Source organism: Thermobia domestica, chromosome 11 (genome assembly GCF_964235325.1).
Source record: "Thermobia domestica chromosome 11, izTheDome1.hap1.1, whole genome shotgun sequence".
NCBI lineage: Eukaryota > Metazoa > Arthropoda > Insecta > Zygentoma > Lepismatidae > Thermobia > Thermobia domestica.
Genome location: NC_137464.1, coordinates 207,397,282 through 207,422,373, shown reverse-complemented (window position 1 = coordinate 207,422,373; position 25,092 = coordinate 207,397,282). Strand labels below are relative to the sequence as shown.

Genomic DNA, 25,092 nt, shown 5'->3' with positions numbered 1-25,092 from the left:
AGTAACACACATTATATATACACACATTCAAACAGCCACAACCGATATAAATCTTTTAACTTTCTAGTCTACCATTGTAGGAAGATTATAAAACGACTTTAAGGGTTTGTTTGGATTTGTGTTTGTTGAAGTGGGAATCATGTAGCGTTTTCTACAATTAACGTCGTCTTTATTTCTTACCTATTTAGCGTAGGTAAGAGTTATTTAATATTGATTCTTTGAATAATTCGATTAACGTACCTCTTCAACTCCGAGATCTATCAATTTGAATTGCTAGTTTGAATGGTAACAAAATCGTGATTTTAGATTCGACAATACTTGTATTTAAAAATTAATTATACGAGTAATACCATAGAAACTACAATTTTGGAAGATTTTAAACAGGTATTTAACGCTATTTTACACATATTTCAAGGTAATATTAACATAGGCCTATATTTTATTTCATGCAGTAATACAGGATGTTTCAAAACGAATGTCGGGATTTTAAGGAATTATAGTATTTATTTCAATTAACTTACAATTATAAATAATACATGAAATGAAGTAGCAACTGAAACAGTTTTGTACACACGCATGCGCATAGACTGTTTCCTTTGTCTGCCGTTAGAAGAGATTGGTTAAACATCATTGTACCCGAATGCTCGATTGGCCCAACTCTACGTTCACTAGATCTGGCGCCATTTGATTTCTACCTTTGAGGGTTCATAAAGGATCATGTGTATGTGCCTCCATTACCAAGAAAAAGGACTGAAGCAGTTGTTGCAACGCTTACTCCAAACATATTGATCAAGGCACACGGGAAAGAAAGTGTTTGACAGTTGACAAATTTTATTTTGCCAATAACTCGGGAGCAAATGAATTAATTTGGATCTTTTTGTTGCTAACCTTAGAATGGTTATAACTTGATAACTTGTTTAAGTCGGTACTCTAATACGTCAATTTGTTGCTGAGTTACTAGGATAAGAAATTGTGTCAACCGAAGAATACTTTCTTTCGTAACTGAGGTTTGTTAAGAACTCGTCTACCGACTCGATGTGTACCATATGAGGATTGGTGCTCACATTGAATATTTTTAACATGTGACGGAGGAAAGGGGAGTAATATTTAGTTTCAATGCCAGCCTTACATATTGTGTTTGTCAACATACTGTACGCCAGAAATAACGGCAGAGGAATGTTTAACTATGTCACTGCCTCCACATATGTGAAACGATTTTCAACCTTAAAATGAGTGATAGGCGTTCACTGATTAACTACTCGAAATTACTATTTGAAAGTGCTACAAAGTTGAAAGTGTTATTTACGTCAACATTACTGACAATAAAAAAAAAAACTACAAGTTAATTACATTTATTTATATTTTTGTATGTTCAAGATAGCAACATTTGCGAGGTGCATTTCGCCAGCCCCCCCACCTTGGAGTTTCGAAACGAAACCTATGCCAATCGTTTGTGCTACGTTTGTGCCGGAATGTACCGCAAAAATTTTCGTTTGTACCACTTCCGGTACGAAGTTATAAGGGTTTTAAAGTGGGGGGGCTGGGGAAACGGCAGCCCCCCCACCTTGGAATTTCGAAACGAAACCTATGCCAATCGTTTGTGCTACGTTTGTGCCGGAATGTACCGCAAAAATTTTCGTTTGTACCACTTCCGGTACGAAGTTATAAGGGTTTTAAAGTGGGGGGGCTGGAGAAACGGCAGCCCCCCCACCTAGGAATTTCAAAACAAAACCTATGCCAATCGTTTCTGCTACGTTTGTGCCGGAATGTACCGCAAAAATTTTCGTTTGTACCACTTCCGGTACGAAGTTATAAGGGATTTAAAGTAGGGGGGCTGGAGAAACGGCAGCCTCCAAACTTGGAATTTCGAAACAAAACCTATGGCAACCGTTTGTGCTACGTTTGTGCCGGAATGTACCGCAAAAATTTTCGTTTGTACCACTTCCGGTACGAAGTTATAAGGGTTTTCAAGTGGGGGGGGGCTGGGGAAACGGCAGCCTCCAAACTTGGAATTTCGAAACAAAACCTATGGCAACCGTTTGTGCTACGTTTGTGGCGGAATGTACCGCAAAAATTTTCGTTTGTACCACTTCCGGTACGAAGTTATAAGGGTTTTAAAGTGGGAGGGCTGGGGAAACGACAGCCTCCAAACTTGGAATTTCGAAACAAAACCTATGGCAATCATTTGTGCTACGTTTGTGCCGGAATGTACCGCAAAAATTTTCGTTTGTACCACTTCCGGTACGAAGTTATAAGGGTTTTAAAGTGGGGGGGCTGGGGAAACGGCAGCCCTTCCACCTTGGAATTTGGAAACGAAACCTATGCCAATCGTTTGTGCTAGGTTTGTGCCGGAATGTACCGCAAAAATTTTCGTTTGTACCACTTCCGGTACGAAGTTATAAGGGTTTTAAAGTGGGGGGGCTGGGGAAACGGCAGCCTTCAAACTTGGAATTTCGAAACAAAACCTATGGCAATCGTTTGTGCCTGAATGTACCGCAAACATTTTCGTTTGTACCACTTCCGGTACGAAGTTATAAGGGGTTTAAAGTGGGGGCTGGAGAAACGGAAGCCTGCAACCTTGTAATTTCGAAACAAAAACTATGCCAATCGTTTGTGCTACGTTTGTCCCGGAATGTACCGCAAAAATTTTCGTTTGTACTACTTCCGGTACGACGTTATAAGGGTTTTAAAGTGGGGAGCTGGGGAAACGGCAGTCCGCCACCTAGGAATTTCAAAACTAAACCTATGCCAATCGTTTGTGCTACGTTTGTGCCTGAATGTACCGCAAAAATTTTCGTTTGTACCACTTCCGGTACGAAGTTATAAGGGTTTTAAAGTGGGGTGCTGGAGGAACGGCAGCCTCCAAACTTGGAATTTCCAAACAAAACCTATGGCAATCGTTTGTGCTACGTTTGTGCCGGAATGTACCGCAAAAATTTTCGTTTGTACCACTTCCGGTACGAAGTTATAAGGGTTTTGAAGTGGGAGGCTTGGGAAACGGCAGCCCCCCACCTAGAAATTTCAAAACAAAACCTATGCCAATCGTTTGTGCTACGTTTGTGCCGGAATGTACCGCAAAAATTTTCGTTTGTACCACTTCCGGTACGAAGTTAGAAGGGTTTAAAAGTGGGGGTGCTAGAGATACGACAGCCTCCAACTTTGGAATTTTGAAACGAAACCTATGCCAATCGTTTGTGCTACGTTTGTGCTGGAATGTACCGCAAAAATTTTCGTTTGTACCACTTCCGGTACGAAGTTATAAGGGTTTTGAAGTGGGGGCTGAGGAAACGGCAGCCCCCCACTTAAAAATTTCAAAACAAAACATATGCCAATCGTTTGTGCTACGTTTGTGCCGGAATGTACCGCAAAAATTTTCGTTTGTACCACTTCCGGTACGAAGTTATAAGGGTTTTAAAGTGGGGGGGCTGGGGAAACGGCAGCCCCCCCCACCTAGGAATTTCAAAACAAAACCTATGGCAATCGTTTGTGCTACGTTTGTGCCGGAATGTACCGCAAAAATTTTCGTTTGTACCACTTCCGGTACGAAGTTATAAGGGTTTTAAAGTGGGGGGGCTGGGGAAACGGCAGCCCCCCCACCTTGGAATTTCGAAACAAAACCTATGCCAATCGTTTGTGCTAGGTTTGTGCCGGAATGTACCGCAAAAATTTTCGTTTGTACCACTTCCGGTACGAAGTTATAAGGGTTTTAAAGTGGGGGGCTGGGGAAACGGCAGCCTCCAAACTTGGAATTTCGAAACAAAACCTATGGCAATCGTTTGTGCTACGTTTGTGCCTGAATGTACCGCAAAAATTTTCGTTTGTACCACTTCCGGTACGAAGTTATAATGGTTTTAAAGTGGGGGGCTGGAGAAACGGAAGCCTGCAACCTTGTAATTTCGAAACAAAAACTATGCCAATCGTTTGTGCTACGTTTGTCCCGGAATGTACCGCAAAAATTTTCGTTTGTACTACTTCCGGTACGACGTTATAAGGGTTTTAAAGTGGGGAGCTGGGGAAACGGCAGTCCGCCACCTAGGAATTTCAAAACTAAACCTATGCCAATCGTTTGTGCTACGTTTGTGCCTGAATGTACCGCAAAAATTTTCGTTTGTACCACTTCCGGTACGAAGTTATAAGGGTTTTAAAGTGGGGGGGCTGGAGGAACGGCAGCCTCCAAACTTGGAATTTCCAAACAAAACCTATGGCAATCGTTTGTGCTACGTTTGTGCCGGAATGTACCGCAAAAATTTTCGTTTGTACCACTTCCGGTACGAAGTTATAAGGGTTTTGAAGTGGGAGGCTTGGGAAACGGCAGCCCCCCACCTAGAAATTTCCAAACAAAACCTATGCCAATCGATTGTGCTACGTTTGTGCCGGAATGTACCGCAAAAATTTTCGTTTGTACCACTTCCGGTACGAAGTTATAAGGGTTTAAAAGTGGGGGTGCTAGAGAAACGACAGCCTCCAACTTTGGAATTTCGAAACAAAACCTATGCCAATCGTTTGTGCTACATTTGTGCCGGAATGTACCGCAAAAATTTTCGTTTGTACCACTTCCGGTACGAAGTTATAAGGGTTTTAAAGTGGGGGGGCTGGAGAAACGGCAGCCTCCAAACTTGGAATTTCGAAACAAAACCTATGGCAATCGTTTGTGCTACGTTTGTGCCGGAATGTACCGCAAAAATTTTCATTTGTACCACTTCCGGTACGAAGTTATAAGGCTTTTAAAGTGGGGGGGGGGGGGGGGCTGGAGAAACGGCAGCCTCCAAACTTGGAATTTCGAAACAAAACCTATGGCAATCGTTTGTGCTACGTTTGTGCCGGAATGTACCGCAAAAATTTTCGTTTGTACCACTTCCGGTACGAAGTTATAAGGGTTTTAAAGTGGGGGCTTTGGAAACGGCAGCCCCCCTACCTAGGAATTTCAAAACAAAACCTATGGCAATCGTTTGTGCTACGTTTGTGCCGGAATATACCGCAAAAATTTACGTTTGTACCACTTCCGGTACGAAGTTATAAGGGTTTTAAAGTGGGGGGCTGGGGAAACGGCAGCCCCCCCAACTAGGAATTTCAAAACAAAACCTGTGCCAATCGTTTGTGCTACGTTTGTGCCGGAATGTACCGCAAAAATTTTCGTTTGTACCACTTCCGGTACGAAGTTATAAGGGTTTTAAAGTGGGGGACTGGAGAAACGGCAGCCTTCAACCTTGGAATTTCGAAACAAAACCTATGGCAATCGTTTGTGTTACGTTTGTGCCGGAATGTACCGCAAAAATTTTCGTTTGTACCACTTCCGGTACGAAGTTATAAGGGTTTTAAAGTGGGAGGGCTGGAGAAACGGCAGCCTCCCTACTTGGAATTTCGAAACAAAACCTATACCAATCGTCTGTGCTATGTTTGTGCCGGAATGTACCGCAAAAATTTTCGTTTGTACCACTTCCGGTACGAAGTTATAATAGTTTTAAAGTGGGGGGCAAACTTCAGAAACATCAAATTCAATACAAATAGAGATAGAAACATTGAGTTAACGGGAATCGTTAGTGCGCTTATAAGCACGAAGCACTAACGTTAGTGCTATCATATTTTGGGATTTATTCAAGATTTTTGGTGGAGGGGCCAACTTCAGAAATATCAAATTCTATACAAATAGGGATAGAAACATGGAGTTAATGGCAAACGTTAGTGCATCATTAGTGCACTTAATCGCACTAAGCACTATCGTTGGTGCTACCATATTTTGGAATTCATTCAAGATTTTCGGTGGGATGGGCAACTTCAGTAATTTCAAATTCTATACAAATAGAGATAGGAACATAGAGTTAAAGACAATCGTTATTGCATCGTTAGTGCACTTAAATGCACTAAGCATTAAGGTTAGCATTACCATATTTTGGGATTTATTCAAGATTTCTGGTGGGACCAACTTCAGATATATCAAATTTCATACAAACATTTAGTGCTTTCATGAAGCACTGACGATACACTAATGAATGGCATTAATTTTTTGTTAGTGCTTGAAGTTGACGCAAGTTCACCGTGCCCTCCAAAGATATTGTACCTGTAGCACCTACACTAATTAAGTACTAACGTTAGGGGTTGGTGCACTAAGAACCACTAACAATTGCACTAGAAGATATCATTAGTGCTTTTGAATATGGCGGAAATTTGATGCATTTAAAAATTCACAATAAATGTCTTATAGGAGCTTAGTGACATGAAATTGTCCATAACTACACTAATATTGAAGGACAAACGAAACTGTTAGTGTTTTCTAGAAGCACTAACGATGCACTAACGATTGCACTAGAATAGATCATTAGTACTCTTGAATTTGACGGAAATTTGACGCAATGAAAAATTTCCCATAAATTTATTATGTGTTTCGTTACATGTAATTGGCCATAACTAAACTAATATTGAAGTTCTAACTAAATTGTTAGTGTTTTCCAGAAGCACTACCAATGCACTAACGAATGGCACTAAGTTTTAGTTAGTGCTTGAAGTGGGGGCGCTAAATTCACTCTGGCCTCAAAAGGTATTTTAATTGTAGCACATTTACTAATGAAGCACAAACCTTAGGTGTAGATGCGCTAAGAAGCACTAACAATGCACTAACGATCGCTCTAGAAGAGATCATTAGTGATTTTGAATTTGGCGGAAATTTGATTCAATGAAAAATTTGCCTAAATTTCTTGTGAGTCTCGTGATATGTAATTGGCCATAACTACACTAATAAAGAAGCACTAACGAAATTGTTAGTGCTTTATACAAGCACTAACGAATTGGACTATTCCGTTAGTGCTTAAAGTGTCGGTGCGAAATTCACGCTGACTTCCCCATAGGTTTTTTTACTTGTAACACCTACACTAATGAAGCACTAACGTTAGGTGTTTGTGCTCTAAGAAGCAATTACGATGCACTAACAATTGCACTAACAGAGGTAATTAGTGCTTTTGAATGAGATGGGAATTTGATACAACGAATAATTCCCCATGTGTTTCTTATGGGAGTTTTGAGACTTATAATTGGCCATTTCTACACTAATGGTGAAACACTAACGAAACTACTTGTATCTTCTAGAAGTACTAACAATGCACTAACGTATAAAACTAATTTTTTCGTTAGTGCTTGTAGTGGGGGCTAAGTTCACGATAAATTCGAAAGTTTTCTTTCCTTGTAATATTAGTGCTTCCTAGTGCACCAACACATAAGTTTCCTGCTTCATTAGTGTAGGTGCTACAAGTAAGAAACCTTTGCGGGCCAGCGTGAACTTGGTTCCCACTTCAAGCAGTAACGAAAAATAAGTCCATTCGTTAATGTATCGTTAGCGCTTCTGCAAAACACTCATAGTTCCGTTAATGCTTAACTATTGATGTAGATATGGCCAAGTATATGCCACAAAAATCCCATAAGAGATTCATGTGGAATTTTTCATTGCGTCAAATTTCCGCCAAAATCAAAAGCACTAATGACCTCTTCTACTGAAATCGTTAGTGTTTCTTAGTGCCTTAACACCTAACGTTAGTTCTTCATTAATGTAGGTCCTACAAGTAAAAAAAAAAAACTTTGGAAGCTTTCATGAACTTGGCGTCCCACTTCAACCAATAACGAAAAAATTAGAGCCGTTTTCGTTAGTGCTTCACTATTAGTGTAGTTATGGCCAGTTACATCTCAGGAAACTCACATAAGAAATTTAAGGGGAGTTTTTCACTGTGAAATTTCTGCCAAATTAAAAAGCACTAAAAATCATTTCCAGTACAATCCTTAGTGCATCGTTAGTGCTTCTTCGTGCACCAACCCCTAACGTTAGTGCTTAATTAGTGTAGGTGCTACAAGTAAAATATCTTTGGTGGTCAGCGTGAATTTGCGCCCTCTTCAAGCACTAACAAAGTAATTAGTGCATTCGTTACTGATTCCTGAAAATACTGACACTTTGTATGGAATTTGATATTTCTGAAGTTGGCCCCCACCAAAAATTTTGAATAAATTTCAAAATGCGGTAACACTAACGTTAGTGCTTAGTGCATTTAAGTGCACTAATCACGCTCTAACGATTGCCGTTAACTCCATGTTTCTACCTCTATTTGTATAAAATTTGATATGTTTGAAGTTGGCCCCCCACCAAAGATCTTGAATAAATCCCAAAATATGGTAGCACTAACGTTAGTGCTTATTGCGTTTAAGTGCACTAACAATGCACTAACGATTACCGTCAAGCCCATGTTTCTACCTCTATTTGTATAGAATTTGATATTTCTGAAGTTGGCCCCCCCACCGAAAATCTTGAATAAATCCCAAAATATGGTAGCACTAACGTTAGTGCTTAGTGCTTTTAAGTGCACTAACGATGCACTAACGATTACCGTCAACCCAATGTTTCTACCTCTATTTGTATAGAATTTGATATTTCTGAAGTTGGCCCCCCACCGAAAATCTTGAATAATCCCAAAATATGGTAGCACTTACGGTAGTGCTTAGTGTGTTTAAGTGCACTAACGATGCACTAACGATGCGCTAAATTTAGTGAAAATCTGTCTGCATAAAGATGGGTGGGGGGCTAACTTCATATGAAGTTGGTCCCCCACCAAAATCTTCAATATCTCGTAAAGGCTGGAAACGGCAGCCCCCTAGTTAAAACTGTCATACTTTTGTACTGGAAGTGATACAAACAAAATGTTTGCGATACATTCCGACACAACTGTTGTTAAACGATTTGCATAGGTCTCGTTTCGAAATTTCTAGGGGGTAAGAAAACGGCAGCCCCGTAGTTTCAAACTCTCGTATCTTTGTACCGGAAGTGGTACAGAAAAGAGTTTAGCGAAACGTTCCTGTTCAAAAGTAGTGCAAAGAGTGGGCATAGGTTTCATTTCGAAATTACTGGGTGCGGGGCTGCCGTTACCACAGCCCCACTTTAAAACCCTTATAATTTCGTACCGGAAGTGGTACAAACGAAAATTTTTGCGGTACATTCCGGCACAAACGTAGCACAAACGATTGCCATAGGTTTTGTTTCGAAATTCCAAGTTTGGAGGCTGCCGTTTCTCCAGCCCCCCCACTTTAAAACCCTTATAACTTCGTACCGGAAGTGGTACAAACGAAAATTTTTGCGGTACATTCCGGCACAAACGTAGCACAAACGATTGCCATAGGTTTTGTTTCGAAATTCCAAGTTTGGAGGCTGCCGTTTCTCCAGCCCCCCCACTTTAAAACCCTTATAACTTCGTACCGGAAGTGGTACAAACGAAAATTTTTGCGGTACATTCAGGCACAAACGTAGCACAAACGATTGGCATAGGTTTTGTTTTGAAATTCCTAGGTGGGGGGGGGCTGCCGTTTCCCCAGCCCCCCCACTTTAAAACCCTTATAACTTCGTACCGGAAGTGGTACAAACGAAAATTTTTGCGGTACATTCCGGCACAAACGTAGCACAAACGATTGGCATAGGTTTCGTTTCGAAATTCCAAGGTGGGGGGGCTGCCGTTTCCCCAGCCCCCAACACTTTAAAACTATTATAACTTCGTACCGGAAGTGGTACAAACGAAAATTTTTGCGGTACATTCCGGCACAAACGTAGCACAAACGATTGGCATAGTTTTTTTTTCGAAACTCCATGGTGGGGGGGCTGGCGAAATGCACCTACATTTGCGGTGGGAACTCAGCTCATGTGGTTCGGATTCCACGTTAAGCTGTAGGTTCACATCTCACAATAGCTACGTTGCTGCAAAGGGCGCTAAACTAAAATCGAAGCAAAACTTAAATCTTAGGAACAACGCAACGTGCATATTATGTTTCTGACATTCATATTTCATTATAAATTGTGATTTTGAGTGCATGCTGATGCATTAAAAATGCCTTGTTAACGTTTGCTTATAGGCTATGCTACATGCAAATTACAATATTAGAGTAATATGAACGTGGAATACAAATTACCGTTTCTAAATAATATTTTGTGTCATTTCTCCCCAGAAATCCACTGTAAAAGATGTTACAGGCAAGAAGAACTTAGTCTATATGATAGCAATTTGTTTCCTTTCTATGACCCTTGACTCTGACTGATTAGATGTTACGTGTATTTGACTACCATAGTTATGAAATGAAATAAAATCTTTCAGTTTTATGTTATACAATTATACCCTATAGGCAGATATGTACGTAGGGGGTGGGTTCTGGGGATTCAAATCCCCCGACATTTCGATTTTTGTGTAAATTTAGACTAATTTTAGGGGCAATTTTAGGAATTTTAATATAAAATACCCTCATATTGAGTTTGGACCCCCGAAATAAGTTCCTGCGTACTCTACTGCCTGTAGGCTAAAAACAGAAATGTCATTAATGACAGTGACTAAGTGTGAAAAGGCACTGATAGAATGAGAATGTGGGAGGAAATTGTAGAATTCAGAGAAACTCACGGACACTTTGTTCTTCACATATTTACATGATTTGCTATCGAACCAGAGACTCCTCATACCAGAGGTGGGTGTTTTACAACTGATACACTGTGCTTCGTATCATAGTTCTCGTCTAGGAGATTAGAAATATTTTCTTAATAAGCATCTAACGGTTTTAAATGCTAATCCTATTACGCATTCCAACAATAAACTAATGTACTTCTGAATTCTTGTAAGAGATAAGCAAGCAGCAATGAATTTCTGATTAAATTAAAGTATCATGTAATATATCACAATTTCTTTTTAAAATTTTCCATCAGAATTCAGTATATCCAACTTCAAGATAATGTTTATGACTTTTAAACCATAGTCTAGTTTATTCAAGCCAAGGTTTACTTATTTCGATTCCATTTTTTTTAAGAATCTTTAAAACCACTGTAAGGTTTGATTTGATTTTGAGTTTAAAGTCCCTTTCAGCAGCAAGGCTATATGAGACGTGGACCTACTGATTAACGTGGAATCCGAACCACATGATGTCCCGTCCCGCTGGGAATCGAACCTGGGCCTGCCACGCCAAAGACGCGTACGTTAACTGCTTGGCCACGGAGGAGTTCATCCACCATTAAGTTTAAAGTGGTTTTCACTTAAATGCTTTCGTCAGCAATCTGTGTGTTCTTAGCACTAATCAAAATACAAATGACAGTAAGATAGCAAAGTCAATGACAGTAAGAACTTTGAGTAAATTTTCAGTACATTTTTTTATTTTACAAAATCCCATTAATGTTTATTTATTTATTTTGATCTCCATTTAAATTGACGACAGTGATGTGATGATTGTACCCGATAAAAAGTAGTGTTTCATTTATTTTATAATGTATCAATATAAACTAGTTTTCGATTTTTTTTTTTTTTTTTTTTTGGTACTGGTTTTGAACTTAAATTTAGGAAATAACTCTGCAAGTAATGACTTTGTGACTGTTAAGAGGACAGATAACAACAGATAGATACTTTCGAAAGAGCAAAATTTATCAGTTGTAATTGGCAAGGAAAGATATATCTTTTAACGCTATAATAAGCATTTATTTTACTTAAATACTTTGCACGAAAATTTGCCTTCAAATATGGAACTTGAGTTAGATGGATTACTATTAACCCCTAATTATAACACTGGGGTCCACAGGACCCCACCAAAAATCACTTATTTTAGTAACTTCTTTATTTATTATTTAGTTCCTTTTCCCATCCACGTAAATTTACTTGGCAACACTAGGTCATCAATGCATGGCAAAACTTATTTCAGTTTGCGACGAGAAACTTGCAGTGAACAGCGGAAGTGTGTTTGGGGTCTCCCTTACCCCAGTGTTATATTTGCGGTTGCGTTAACTGAACTAGTTTCGTTGAGTGTGATTTTAGTTTTTCCTCAAAAATGAACAAAAATATTGCAAATAACGTTGATGCCATAAGACAGCTAATAGAAGAATCTGATGACAGTTCATCCGGCGATGAAAGTGGTTTTGGTAATGATGATTCAGACTTGGATTCTGACTATGTTTTAGAAGAAAGTGAACAAGATGATGAATCAAGTGCACAAGACGAAGATAACGTATCGAGTGCTTCGCAAGAACAAAGTGCTTCGTTGAAAGGAAAGAATGGTTACCGTTGGTCATGCCAGGAACCGGATCGCAGAGGTCGGCGACTTCAAAGAAATTTGCTTTCTCATTTTCCAGGCGCAAAGGGTTCTGCAAAAACCGTAAGTACTCCAGCTGAAGCTTGGCGATTGTTGTTTGACGAAAACATCATAAAAGAAATTACTTTTAGAACTAATGAAGAAATGGAAAGAAAGCGGCAGAAGTTAGAAAGGCAGTCATACCACAACAATACAAATGAAACTGAGATTTTGGCCTTTTTTGGTCTTCTTTATTTCTCTGGTGTAGAGAAAAACAGTCGAAGGCATATGGCAGATTTGTGGGATACAAAATTTGGAGTTTCCCTTTACAGAGTGACTATGTCTTTACCACGATTTAGATGGTTGAGTGTGTGTTTGAGATTTGATGATAAATCTACCAGAGAGCAAAGGAAGGAAAACGACAAATTTGCGCCAATTAGAAACATTTGGGAACAATTTATTGAGAATTGTAAGAACTGGTACACGCCTTATGAGAACTGTACTGTAGATGAACAACTTGTTAGTTTCAGAGGAAGATGTCCGTTTAAAGTATATATGCGATCAAAACCAGACAAATATGGTATCAAGATTGTAATGATAAATGACTCAAAGACTTATTACATGCTAAATGCTATCCCTTATGTTGGTCGTGTTCATACTGAAAAGGGGGAAAGTGTACCGTCATTCTATACCAAAAAGCTTTCTGAGCCTATTCATGGAACAAACAGAAACCTAACTGTTGACAATTGGTTCGGATCTGTTCCACTTTTCCAAGAAATGCTAACTGAACATAAATTGACAATGGTAGGCACACTGAGACACAACAACCAGAAATCCCACCTAAGTTCTTAGCTAAAAAGCGGCAAGGGGAATGTCTTTTTGCATTCGACCAAAATAAGACACTGGTATCTTACAGCCCAAGAGAGAAGAAAAATGTTCTTTTGCTGTCATCCATGCACTATTCTGCAGATATTGACGAAACTACTGGAAAGCCAGACATTGTTCTTTACTATAACGCCACAAAGGGAGGAACAGACAAATTTGATGAGCTTTGTAAGACATTTAGTGTTTCGCGTAAGACAAACAGGTGGCCAATGAGAATTTTGTTTGCAATGCTGGATCAATGTGGTATAAACTCTATGGTCTTATATAGTTTGAACATGCAGAATCCGCGACTGCCACGTAGGAAGTACCTTGAGGACTTGGCTATGGCTTTGATCAAACCTTGGCTACACAAAAGACTGGAGACGTCTACACTTCGAAGAAGTATTCGCTTAGCAATACAAGATATTCTAAATCTACCTTTGCCAGTAGTGAATCAAGGAACACTCCAAAGGAAGCAGAGATGTGGTCTGTGCCCACGTTCGAAGGACCGCAAGACAAAATTGCAATGCACCAGTTGCCTTATTCCTATCTGTGATGAGCACCGTAGTGTGTTGTGTATTGATTGTTCTCAGTAAGAACAGATGACTCTCAATCACCCGCCCCTAAAAAGGAACTTTTAGTTTCAGTTTGATTTACCTTGCATTTATTAGATTTGTATCAATAGTTTATAAGTATTCTTTGCTTATAAGAGTAGACAATGCAAAATGCGAAGTGCATAACAAGGTTTAGCACAAGTTATGTAGCTCAACAGTTTTGGGTGCCACATATTTGGAAGAAAGTTAATGTATTACCCTTTCATTTTGGTGGCGTGTGCTGTTATTTTAGAAAGAATTCTGAATGTAAAAGAAATAGTTTTAGATTTTGTGGTTTTAAAACAGTAGAATAGCATTATCTACATATAATCAAATTTCTTGCTCAAAGATAGTTCACATTTTCGAGTAATGTCAATTATATACATTCACAATAAAACAATTATATATATAAAATATTTCGTTTACATAAATATGTATAAACATGCTCATGAGAATAAAAATAGTAATGGGGTTCCTTAGACCCCAGTGTTATATTTACGTGACAATTTATGAAGTGTTATAAAGGAGGGTTAAGTATACTGCCTTGTGGCAAATCCTGGGACTAATGAGTTTATCTATGTTTTTTAACTTTGGGCCCGGAAATGTTTCTTTCACGGTTCTCGATCTTCAAGTTCCTCTTTTAATTCCCAATATTTTCTTTTATTTTTCAAATCATCGATCAGTTGTGTCCTTCTTATTATTACTTCTCGCTTTCCTTCTATGGCGGTTATGAAGAAGGCACATTCTTAGCAAGATGTGTCCAATCCAATTCACCTTCCTATGAAGGATGCAGGCTAACAGCGTCCTCTTCTCTCCTATCCGTTTTAAAACATCTTCGTTTGCTACTGTCCATTTTAGCTTCTACATCTTCCTCCAACAGAACATTTCGAAGCTCTCTAAATATTTCTTTCCTAACTTCCATAATGTCTAAGTCCATTAATTATACGGTCCAATATTTCATATATATCTGTTTTATTAACTAATATATTGTATGTTTCATCTTTGGACAATATATAGACAATATAAAAAAAGTAAGGTTTAAGGTGTAGTGATACTTTTGAGCCATATCTCATTAACTATTGTATTTGTACTGTCATCTTCTTTGTCTTACAATGAAAAGCTTTATATAGGTACACCTCAATATCAATTTCATCTTCATAAGTGACGTAGTATCCAATAACTTTAATTAGACCTAAAATAATATATATATATATATATATATATATATATATATATATATATATATATATATATATATAGAGAGAGAGAGAGAGAGAGAGAGAGAGAGACAGAGACAGAGACAGAGTGAGAGAGAGAATTTTCTCGAGAACTACAGGGCTGCGGTGGCTCAGTGATAGAGCGTTTACCTCTGGTGCTTGGGGTCCTTGGTTCGATCCCGGCTCGCGCCAAGTGAACTTTGTGATGGACAAACTCGGTGTGCGTGGGTTTCTTCGGGGTTCTCCCGTTTCCTTCCACTTTTTTCATTACACCCTTTCGTTCATTTCTCATAATCATCGTCTCCTTTAGCCTAACCGGCATAACAGTGGGACGTGAAACTCAAAGATTTCATTTTTTTTTGAGAACTACATGTGAGAAGTTACAGTTACCTCTGCAATTTTATTCAACGGAATTAAATCTAGCGATTGCTATATATCTTATCTTTGGACACATTTCCTTTATACACTGGAACTAATAACACTAGCCAAGAAAATTTTAAATTTTTTCTGTAACTGGTATGAGAACAGCAAATCTTTATGTTTGGGTGTGCTGATAACGAAAATGTTAATGAAAATGCAAGATTAGTTCTCGTTTTGAAGTTATGATGATTTACGTTATTGCCTATACAAGCTTATCCGTGTATTTACCTTGTTGTTATCCCTCGGAGGAAGGTCATTGAAGGCCCAATCACTTTGCCTGACGTTTGTATTTTTCTGCTGGTGATTCCCTGATTAGTGTCCAACAATAATCGACCAACATTGATGCATTCCACTTTCCCTGGTATCTCATTTCCATGTCCGAAATTTGCTGGTGAAAGCCTTCCCCGTGCTCGTCGCTTACAGCACCACAGTTGTCAGAAAAGAAGTTTAAGTGGGAATCTAAGAAATGTAACTTTAAGGACATGTTACACCCCAGTCTATCGTAGCAATGCAGAAGGTTTGCCACAAGACCCTCATAGTTTTCTGTCCTCTTATTTCCTAAAAATTTTGTTGATATTTGAACAAAGACATCCCAAGCTAACTTTTCATAACCTGTCAGGATGGTGTTGAAATGCTCATCTTTGTACAGTTTACGTATCTAGAGGACCCCCAAAAAATCCCCTTCTTTATTTTTGCCTCGCTAAGACGTGGAAATTTCTCGCGCTAATAGAGAAATGCTTCCTCAGTTTTGTTCATGACCTTAAAAAAGTTTTTCATTAGGCCCAGTTTTACATGAAGAGCAGTGAGAATTATGTTCTTGGATTTGATAAGTGCTTCGTGCGTAGCATTGTAAGCTTCTGGTTCAAATGATTGAAGCTTAGGCCAATCTTTCTTTTTATAATGAAGTGCTTTAGCGCGGCTATCCCAGAGGCAAAGGAAGCAACAGTATTTGGTGTAGCCCTGTTGTAGCCCAAATAATATGCCTATGACTTTCAGATCCCCGGAAATCTGCCATTTAAACTTAGCATAGTTCAATCGCAATAACAATTGTTTCATGTTATCATATGTTTCTTTCATGTAAGGGCATTGCATACCCAATTGGAATCGATGGTAGCACGATGCCATTATGCAGGAGGACACATTTGAGATTTATTTTGGAGGAGTCGATGAACAACCTCTACTCATCACTTTTATAGTCAATGCCCATAGCTGCCATTAGTCCCTTACATTACTACAAAATACCAAGTTCTTCTCACTTTCGAAAAATGGAAGGAATGACATATGGCGGTTACGGAATGCAGTCACATTTACCGTCTTATCAAGGCAATTCGACTGTTGTAATCTTGACGCCAACAGCTCAGCTTTATCTTTCGGCAATTCCAGATCTCTCACTAGGTCATTAAGTCCATACTGTGCTATTTTGCGATTCTCTGTACACTCATTGTTACACACAAAATCAGGATCTTTCGAAGAACTGGGTTTTGAAGGTGATGCTGCAGCACTACTTTCACTACCGTCCCCGTCACTATTACAATCAGGTGGAACAGGAACACGCAGTCCATATCCGTGAGGTACCGGTCGCATGGCCCGTTAGGATATATCAAGGAAGACTTTTTCTTCTTGAAAATACCATATGGTAGCGGAGTTGTCATACAAAAGTAACAATCATCCACATGGTTTGATGGTTCTCGCCAGATCATGGATATAGCAAAGCCCATGGAAGGTCTTTACGGTTTAACTACGAATGAAGACTCGAGACAAGATATGCAACATACATGAGGAGGCCAAGGCTTGTTCTGGTCCCCGATTTCACATCCAAAGTACAGTATGTACGCCTTCCTTATACATAGCATTATTGGCCTCCTTTGAGATTTCAATGTAGCCTGTCCGCAAATGTAACAAAAATAGTCAGCACTGTTTACGCATTTGCGAGGCATATTGAATCACAGGAATTACAATGACCACACACACTAACTACACTTCAATAACACGTTCTTCCAGCACAAAAACACAACACAGCTTGTAACAGACAGAAACTACGCTCAAATGAAACATACTTCACTCCTCCCTTCCTTTCTCCTTTCCATCCCCTTGGTTGCTACGAGCCCGGTCAAAATGGCGACAAAATGCACACAGCTATTGTTTCCTGCAGGAAGCTTAATCACTAGAACAACCCAAAAGCATAAAAAGCATAAAAGCATAATAGCAATTTAGACATATGTATGGTTGGTACCTTGAACATGGGTGTGGTTATTTAAGGGTCCAGAAGAAACTTATTTTAAAAGCATAATTTTAGAAAATAAAGCATAAAGCATAATTTAAAATATATAGCACATTCTGTTTAGCTGCAAGTTTAATATTTTTTAAATTATTAATATTTTTAATTAGTAGTATTAATATATAATTATTAGTATTAATATTTTTTAAAATCAATATTTACAAAGCAAACTCATTGAGAACATAACAATGTAACAATGAAAAGCTAATTTTTATTTCTGTAAACTTTTCGGTGTAATCCTTTGATGTGGAGAAAAAAGGAAATGAAGAAAACTTTCCGCCAACAATGCATAGTACACAAAAACTCAACTATATTGTTATGTGTACCTCTTGAACTTAAGCACTTTCTGTATTTTTTTGGTGATATATTTTACTTTCCCTTTCTGTATATATGCACCTCTAAGGCACACACAAGTGAAACAAAAACTGACTCGAGTAAAGCATATCTCCTTATAATGCATTAAGTAGAAATTTCATTAAATATGAAAGAAATTGATTGCATAAAATATTAATAAATAGATCAAGATATTTAGAATATTTAATGTAAAGTAAATATTTTACATTATACACGATTAATATAAAACAACGACTGAAATTAACAATAAAGCATAATAAAACATAATTTAAAAAAAAGCTAATTACACAAAAAATAAAGCATAATGTGGGTTGCTCTATTAATAACTTTGTTTACAATCAGCGGGATTTGAAGCCTATATGGTCAGGGATTGACAATGAATGCTAATAAAATATAATAAATATAATTAAATGCACCCCTTTCACTTGGAAACGAGAGCTAATTCCACTTTTTCATTGTCGTTTTTGTCATCAGCGTGATCGATATAGTTAACAAACATCTATTTTATTACAGTTACATTTTTACTGTTGGCTAGTGTAATGAATCACTGAATTAATTGTGTTTATTTATTTCAGTTTAATACAAATTAACAATTGCATCTGGATCTGATTTTTACTATATTAGGTAGGCAAATTATGCAAGTATGTCTGTATACAACCAGCCAGCAGAACTACAACAAATTGTGTATCAAGAAATTGCAAGGGAGATACTGCAAAACTATTCTGTGGAAGAAAGGAAAAGAGCATTAAAAAATCAAAATGCTTTCCCGTCGTCATCATCATCATCAACCTCCTCGTTGTCGTACAAGGAACTTCCTCCACCCATTCCATCTAAACTTATGCTCCAAATGCAAGCACTACAAAAATGTTGCAAGAGAACTGAGGATCTTGTTCTCACACAATACATATTTGAAAATTTGTTGACCTATGATACACAGCAGCTTGTAATACATTTGCCGCCACGATACATGTCAGCAGATTTTACTCGTGTCCTATCTATCATATCCAAGGAGGGAAAGAACCTGAAAAAACTATATTTTGTTCAAGGCGACATTGCACCTGATGATCTTGGAGCTTTCACGCAACAACACAAACCGATACTGGCAACTTTATTCACTTCAGCAAGAAATTTAGTACATCTTCAAATCCAATATAACTGCACAGATGATATCTTACAGCTGATTGGACAATGTTGCCACCAATTGCGTGTTCTACAAGTTCCATCAGGCCGTATCTCTGATGTGGGTATCCATCTCTTAACTCAAACAGTCATCTTTGATCAACAGAACCAAGCACCAGTTAACAATGACTGGAAGAGCACAAAATGGCATATACCAGGATTATATCCTCCGATGTCCAAATTTTATAGTCCTAAACTTAATGTATGTCCAGTAGAATCGGGTAATGAGCAACCAATCAGGTTACTGAGGTGTAAAACGTCGCTCTGTGATACCCTTGAAGAGGTAGATATAACTGGAGCCAATATATCACACAAAGCGCTAATGGCATTACTGGAACTTGTTCCTAATCTGCAATCAGTAGATAATCAATTGGAGGTTGATTTCTTTGAAGACCTCGCTCGGCTGTCCTACACCAATAGTGACTTTACAGTCATTGCCACGAATATACGAAAACTTAGCCTTTCAGATAAAAGAGCTTCTCCTAAGTCAATTCATGTGCTTAACACAATGTGTCCAAACCTTACCAGGTTAAAATGCTTCATTCCGTTTGTACTACCTCTTACCATCTTGAAGGATCTTAAAAAGGTCGAGTATTTGGACTGTACAAAACTTAGCATCAAACGGCAAAATAAAAACGAAAATAATGAACATTCAGAAGAACAAGAATTCATTGATTTAATAAAATATATTGGACCGCAATTGAAAACGTTCATCTTCAGGTGTGACGGCGTCAGACAAGTAAACTTACACACTGTCCTTGAGCACAGTCCCAGTTTGGAAAAGCTGCAGATCTTTATTAACAAAGACATCATATGGGACGGAATAATAAGACATATGTCTCTTTGGAATCTCAAGTGCGTCACTTTATCGAAATGTGTGACTGGATACGCAGCGCTCAACTTATTCAAAGTGGGACAAAATTTAACCGACGTATACATGGATTGTGTGTGGGAAAAACACAACAAAGATTTGGTGCCAGTGGGAGAAGTTATCGCCGCACATCAACATCTGCAAAATCTTTTCATTGGGGGAATGAAATTCGAATCTTCAAAATCATGTATGCTTGTACTTTATAAATGCAGTAACAACCATCAATCTAACGGACATTGATTTCTTAAAACGGACATGACTTTTTTTTTCAAGTGAAATTTTTTGTACAAGTGACCAATGAATGTACAATTTTATAATTGTTTAAACTGGTATTTTTGTAAAATTAATTTTAAGAAAATGAATAATATGTTAGTCTCATTCATGGTACATTCAAAAATGTTTAGTATTTGGAGTAATTATTACGATGTATGAATCTTAAAAGAAGAAAATCAAAACTGTTATTTTCAAGGTAGAAAAATGAAGATAGTTTATAATATCCTTTTTACATTTAAAATTATTATAAATTATTATGAGAGAAAAGTGTAACTATAAATTTGTTATTTATTATTTATTATTGTTGTATACTTGTTAATTGTACTAAACATCTTTATAAGTTTATTATGTATTGTTTTGTGGAAATTGTTGGAGTTTGGTTGAGTTAGGAGTTCGCCATTGTAGTTAAATGAGGCCGTATGTAACCTTACTAGATTAGCCCTTAACTACAAGCGTCTTACTAATTTCAAGTTCAAGAAACATCACTTTTATACTTAACATTTTATATCTGTTATGAAGTACCATCAATACACTAACGATATAGATACTCCTTACGGTAATAGTATAATCTATTATATTTCTTATTGATTATTTTTAATCACTAGTACTTCTAACAAATTAATTCAAACAATTACTTCTTTCTTATTTTGAATTACGAGACTCGGATCAAGTAGTTGTTATCAGATATCTAGTCATTCTTGCCCAATCCAATATTCGTCAATACCCTTACAATATTCCTTATCGTTAGTAGGGAGATCGTGAGGGATGATACTATTATCTTTCAATGGACATGAGTAATGAAAAAAATTTAAAAAACTTTCATACTAACGTGAATTTTGTGATATTTTCTCTGTGATTGTAATTTCAAAAGTGAACCAAAAAAAAAAAGTGATCTAGTACAAAATGAAAAAGAAAACAAGTTCTATGACCTTGTTGTAGAAGAACTAATACGCAAATGGAATTTCCAATGAAAGTCAAAAATATGTTACACAAACACTTCCAAGGTGACTATTTTAAGAAAAAGGAAAACATATTTTCCTTTATATCGAAAAACAAGTGTAAACAAGTGCTTTTCCTAAAAACCAAAATAGTCTTCATAATAGTATAAAAACTGGCATTTTAAACAAACAATGATTCATTCGATCCTCAACCGTCTATCATACTGTTAGTACATATTCGAGTCGTTACGTTTAATGTCAAGGTATCAACTGTCTTCACAGGACTTCCAGGATGTCCCATAAAGAGCTGACGACCAAAAGGGGACACTTTAGTTTGTGAATATACTTTGTGCTTATAATCAATACATGCCCTATTACTGTATAAAAGGGACCGCATGAACACATGAGTACGCACGACAGATATCAAGGACTGACTCCTTGGTAATCAACTTCGACCACTATACTATTCAAATCACTGTTGTAACTTTGTAAATATCACTTATGTTATTTCCATTGTATTATCAAAGGTAATGGTTAAGATTTTTCAATAAATGTATTTCTGCATGAATGCTATCTTGATTCATAAAAGGAGACGTATCTTCTATGACGTTTTACTTCCCAAATTATATACCGTGACAAATAAACAACAATCAGCATCATTTTAATACAAATGATTATCAAAATAATGAGTGAACCTTAAGAAAACGCAACTTAATCTGTTAACCCGCCATCGCACGAGCCGCGGATTCACACTCCGCGGATAGAGAAATTTTAGTTTTCTTCGAACTGTTAAAAGAGTATATGCTGTAAAATAAACATGCGCAATTGTCAAAAACGTTGCAAAGAAAATATGAAACCGTTTAATATCGCTTCAAAACGAAATACACATTAAAATTAAGATATAGGCGTATAAATAAATATTTCGGAGTGAGAGTCCGCGCGCGTGCCTTGATGTTACAATTGACCACGCGTGATATGGAGGGTTAAATACAGCGTGGGACCACCAAACACATAGGTTTCATTCTGTTGATGCGATTGAGCTATATAAGCCATGAATGATTGTTCAGTCACTCACGTAAGTGTGTGGACCCTGACTGCTTAATTTGCATCTGCTTAACCCTTAACGCACCAAGCCTAAATCGTCAACGTTGTTCACTAATCTGAGATCTTCTAGGACCCCAAGTATTATTTTAATTTCTCAACTTTTTTTTTTGTACTTTTTCTAACGAAAGTATTATTAATCTAATTACGTAGCAGATATCCCAAAAGGATGCAGGGCACAAATAAAATAGAGCATAAATTGGTTCTTATAAATGCAACAGTATCACCAAATATCCCTCTCTCTCTCTGGTATCCCTAGAGGACCCCGCTTGGTGTGTTAAGGGTTAAGTCCGTTTCAATTTTCCTTCAAATCCTTGGACAAATATGTAACCCCAAACACACGCAACAGTTATACTTGAATTAACCACATTATTATCCTGCTTCTAGAGGGGTGGTAGACAAACTATTTCTCTATTCTAAAGTGATTTTCGTATTATTTTGTGTTTTTCAATTAACATCATGTAGTAATAACATTATAACTCGTTGTGTGTATGATGTACTGTTTCATTGCATACTGCATGTGAGAAGAAAGTAAATCATTGGGTATACATGAGATAGAAAATAGCTGAAATAAACTGAAAATATCAAATTTTGAAGAATTGAGTGAAATAAGTTTGTAACTTTTAGTTTCCACTAATTGACCTACTTTAATTGCCCTTCATCTACAGCATTCGAACATATCTTTTCTTCTCCAGAACATCTTGCTCCTCACACTCAGTAAAGTTGAGTTGATTTTAGGTTAGCGTCCCTTTCAGCAGCGAGGCTATATGAGACGTGGACCCACTGATTAACGTGGAATCCGAACCACACGAGCTCCCACCGGGAATCGAACCCGGGTCTCCCACGCCAAAGGCGCGCACGCCAACCGCTTAGCCACGGAGGAGCTCTCACACTCAGTAAAGATTGATATTAAAATTGAAAAATATTTTTAAAAAATTGAACTTGAATGGATTCAAATTCTGTCGACCCAACTGGAAGTTTTATACGGTAACCACTTACCTATGCCAATCACTCATTGATGTTGGGGAAAAATTGTTAACTAGATAAAGAAAAAGAAAACCAAAGTTTTTACGTAAGACTGAACAAGATAGTAAAGGGATTTATGAAAAGAGGTTCTTTATTCGAATCATTCGTAATTTCCTTTTTAAACCCAGAACCAGGCCACATAGACCTTTCTCAATGAGGAAAATATCTCAAAATGTTCCTCACGTTGAGGGTGTTCACTGTTTCAAGGTTTCTCGCAGTGTAACTACTACATACATTGGAAGGGGAAAATATGGCACACGATTTTTTTTTTTTAAATTCTTGAACAATATCAAGATGTGCATAAATATTGCATTTCGAGATGTTTTGAGATAAAATATGAGACGCAAATGAACAAATCTACAACTAGTAGTTTAATTTGGCTACTCTACATGAGGGATTTCTGGCAAAATGGTAACACACAAAACTTTGAAGTGGCAGACCTAGGTTTGAATCCCGGAACGTCGATTGTCTCCCTTAATCGAATTCTATTGTGGGGGCCGCGGTGGCTCAGTGGTAGAGCGTTCACCTCTGGAACTTGGGGTCCCGGGTTCGATCCCAGCCCCTTCCAATTGAACTTTATGGTGGACAAACACCGTGTGTGTGGGTTTTCTCGGAGTTCTCCCGTTTCCTCCCACTTTCTTCATTCCACCATTTCATTCATTATTCATCATCATCGTCTCCTTTAGCCTAACCGGCATAATCGTGGGACGTAAAACTCTAAGATTTCATTTTTTTTTAATTCTATTGTTGAGGTAAATTAATTTATTATTATTAGCCATAATTCCAGCCCAATCATTTCAAAGATTCAACCTGTCTAGCCTAAGTTATTGTGAAGCAAAATAATATATAAGTTGTGCGAAAAATACGTTTATACATTTCAAGCAGGGGCGACACTTCGGACTTCGCTTGGGGGGGGGCAAGATCACCACCGACATAAGATTTTCGCGTTTTGTACTAGTATATTAGTAGACAATCAATTAAAGTATATGTATTCCTCAAACTCTTGGGGGGGAGGGCAATTGTCCCCTCCTGCCTCCCCCTAAATGACGCCCCTGATTTCAAGAGATGTAACTTCCAATCATTCACTGCAAACGAATTCGTATCTGACTATTCGATTCTCGATGGGAATACTCGGTCGAAAAAGTGTAAAAGCTCTTTCAAGGCAGCCATCCTCAGTGAGGTTTTCTGGGTTTTTCTCATTCACACCAGACAAATGCCAGGATGGTTCCTAACATATAGGTCTCAGGCCACTTCCTTCCTTCCTTTTCCTCGGATAGTGTGATCTCCAAGGGACGTCATCTCTCATACGTAACAGGCTAACATGGTCATAGTTGCGAAAGCCTAGAAATCTAATTCCTAGTCCTAATCCTAAAATAATAAGGGTCTTCACTACAGCGAAATTAAACTACTGCTAATTTTAAAGTTTTTCTGTAATATCTTCAAAACAAATAAAAAATATTCGAAAAGCAGAAACTTAGTGAACTAGACAATACGATTTTGCATGTGATACCGTTATCACAACTCATCTATCTGCTTTCAATTTGGAACTGTATATAGATTTAGCATTTTTTGTTGATTCTTTAAATAGCGGCATACCAAAAGCAGATAGGTGAATTGTGGTATATGTATCGCATGCAAAATCGTATTGTCTAGTTCACTACCTTTCTGCTTTTCGAATATTTTTATTTGTTTTGAAGATATTCCAGAAAAACTCTAAAATTAGCGTAGTTAAACTTCGCTGTAGTGAAGACCCTTAAGTATGTTCTCTAGTTGATTACTAGTCCTTAATTTGTAACCTAAGTTCATTGAGGTAGGTTTTCTTAGCGAATAGAATAATATTTCATTCATTTCTTGTCATATATGTTGAAATGACAAAACCACAACTTCTGTGTAAAGGAATAAATAAAATCATAATAGGAATAAC

The 25,092-nt window shown here is 37.6% G+C and overlaps 2 protein-coding genes across 3 annotated transcripts in view; both read left to right on the top strand.

Annotated features, from left to right (window-relative positions):
• The window catches only part of LOC145663733 (uncharacterized), an 896,365-nt gene that overhangs the window by 488,569 nt on the left and 382,704 nt on the right, over positions 1 to 25,092 (top strand). The gene's annotated exons all lie outside the window — the stretch shown is intronic.
• LOC145664678 (uncharacterized) lies at positions 343 to 20,310 on the top strand. 2 transcript variants are annotated; one of them, XM_081731533.1, is made up of 2 exons: positions 343 to 384; positions 18,356 to 20,310. In XM_081731533.1, exon 2 carries the CDS (start codon positions 18,424 to 18,426, stop codon positions 20,068 to 20,070), a length of 1,647 nt encoding a protein of 548 aa, XP_081587659.1. In that variant the 5' UTR covers positions 343 to 384; positions 18,356 to 18,423; the 3' UTR covers positions 20,071 to 20,310. The 2 variants fall into 2 exon arrangements, with proteins under 2 accessions (XP_081587659.1, XP_081587660.1); XM_081731534.1 differs by having other exon boundaries at positions 344 to 384; positions 18,405 to 20,310.

Bases quoted from the DNA above. Each gene is read 5' to 3' on its own strand.
- LOC145664678 (XM_081731533.1), top strand. From the start codon at position 18,424: ATGTCTGTATACAACCAGCCAGCAGAACTACAACAAATTGTGTATCAA.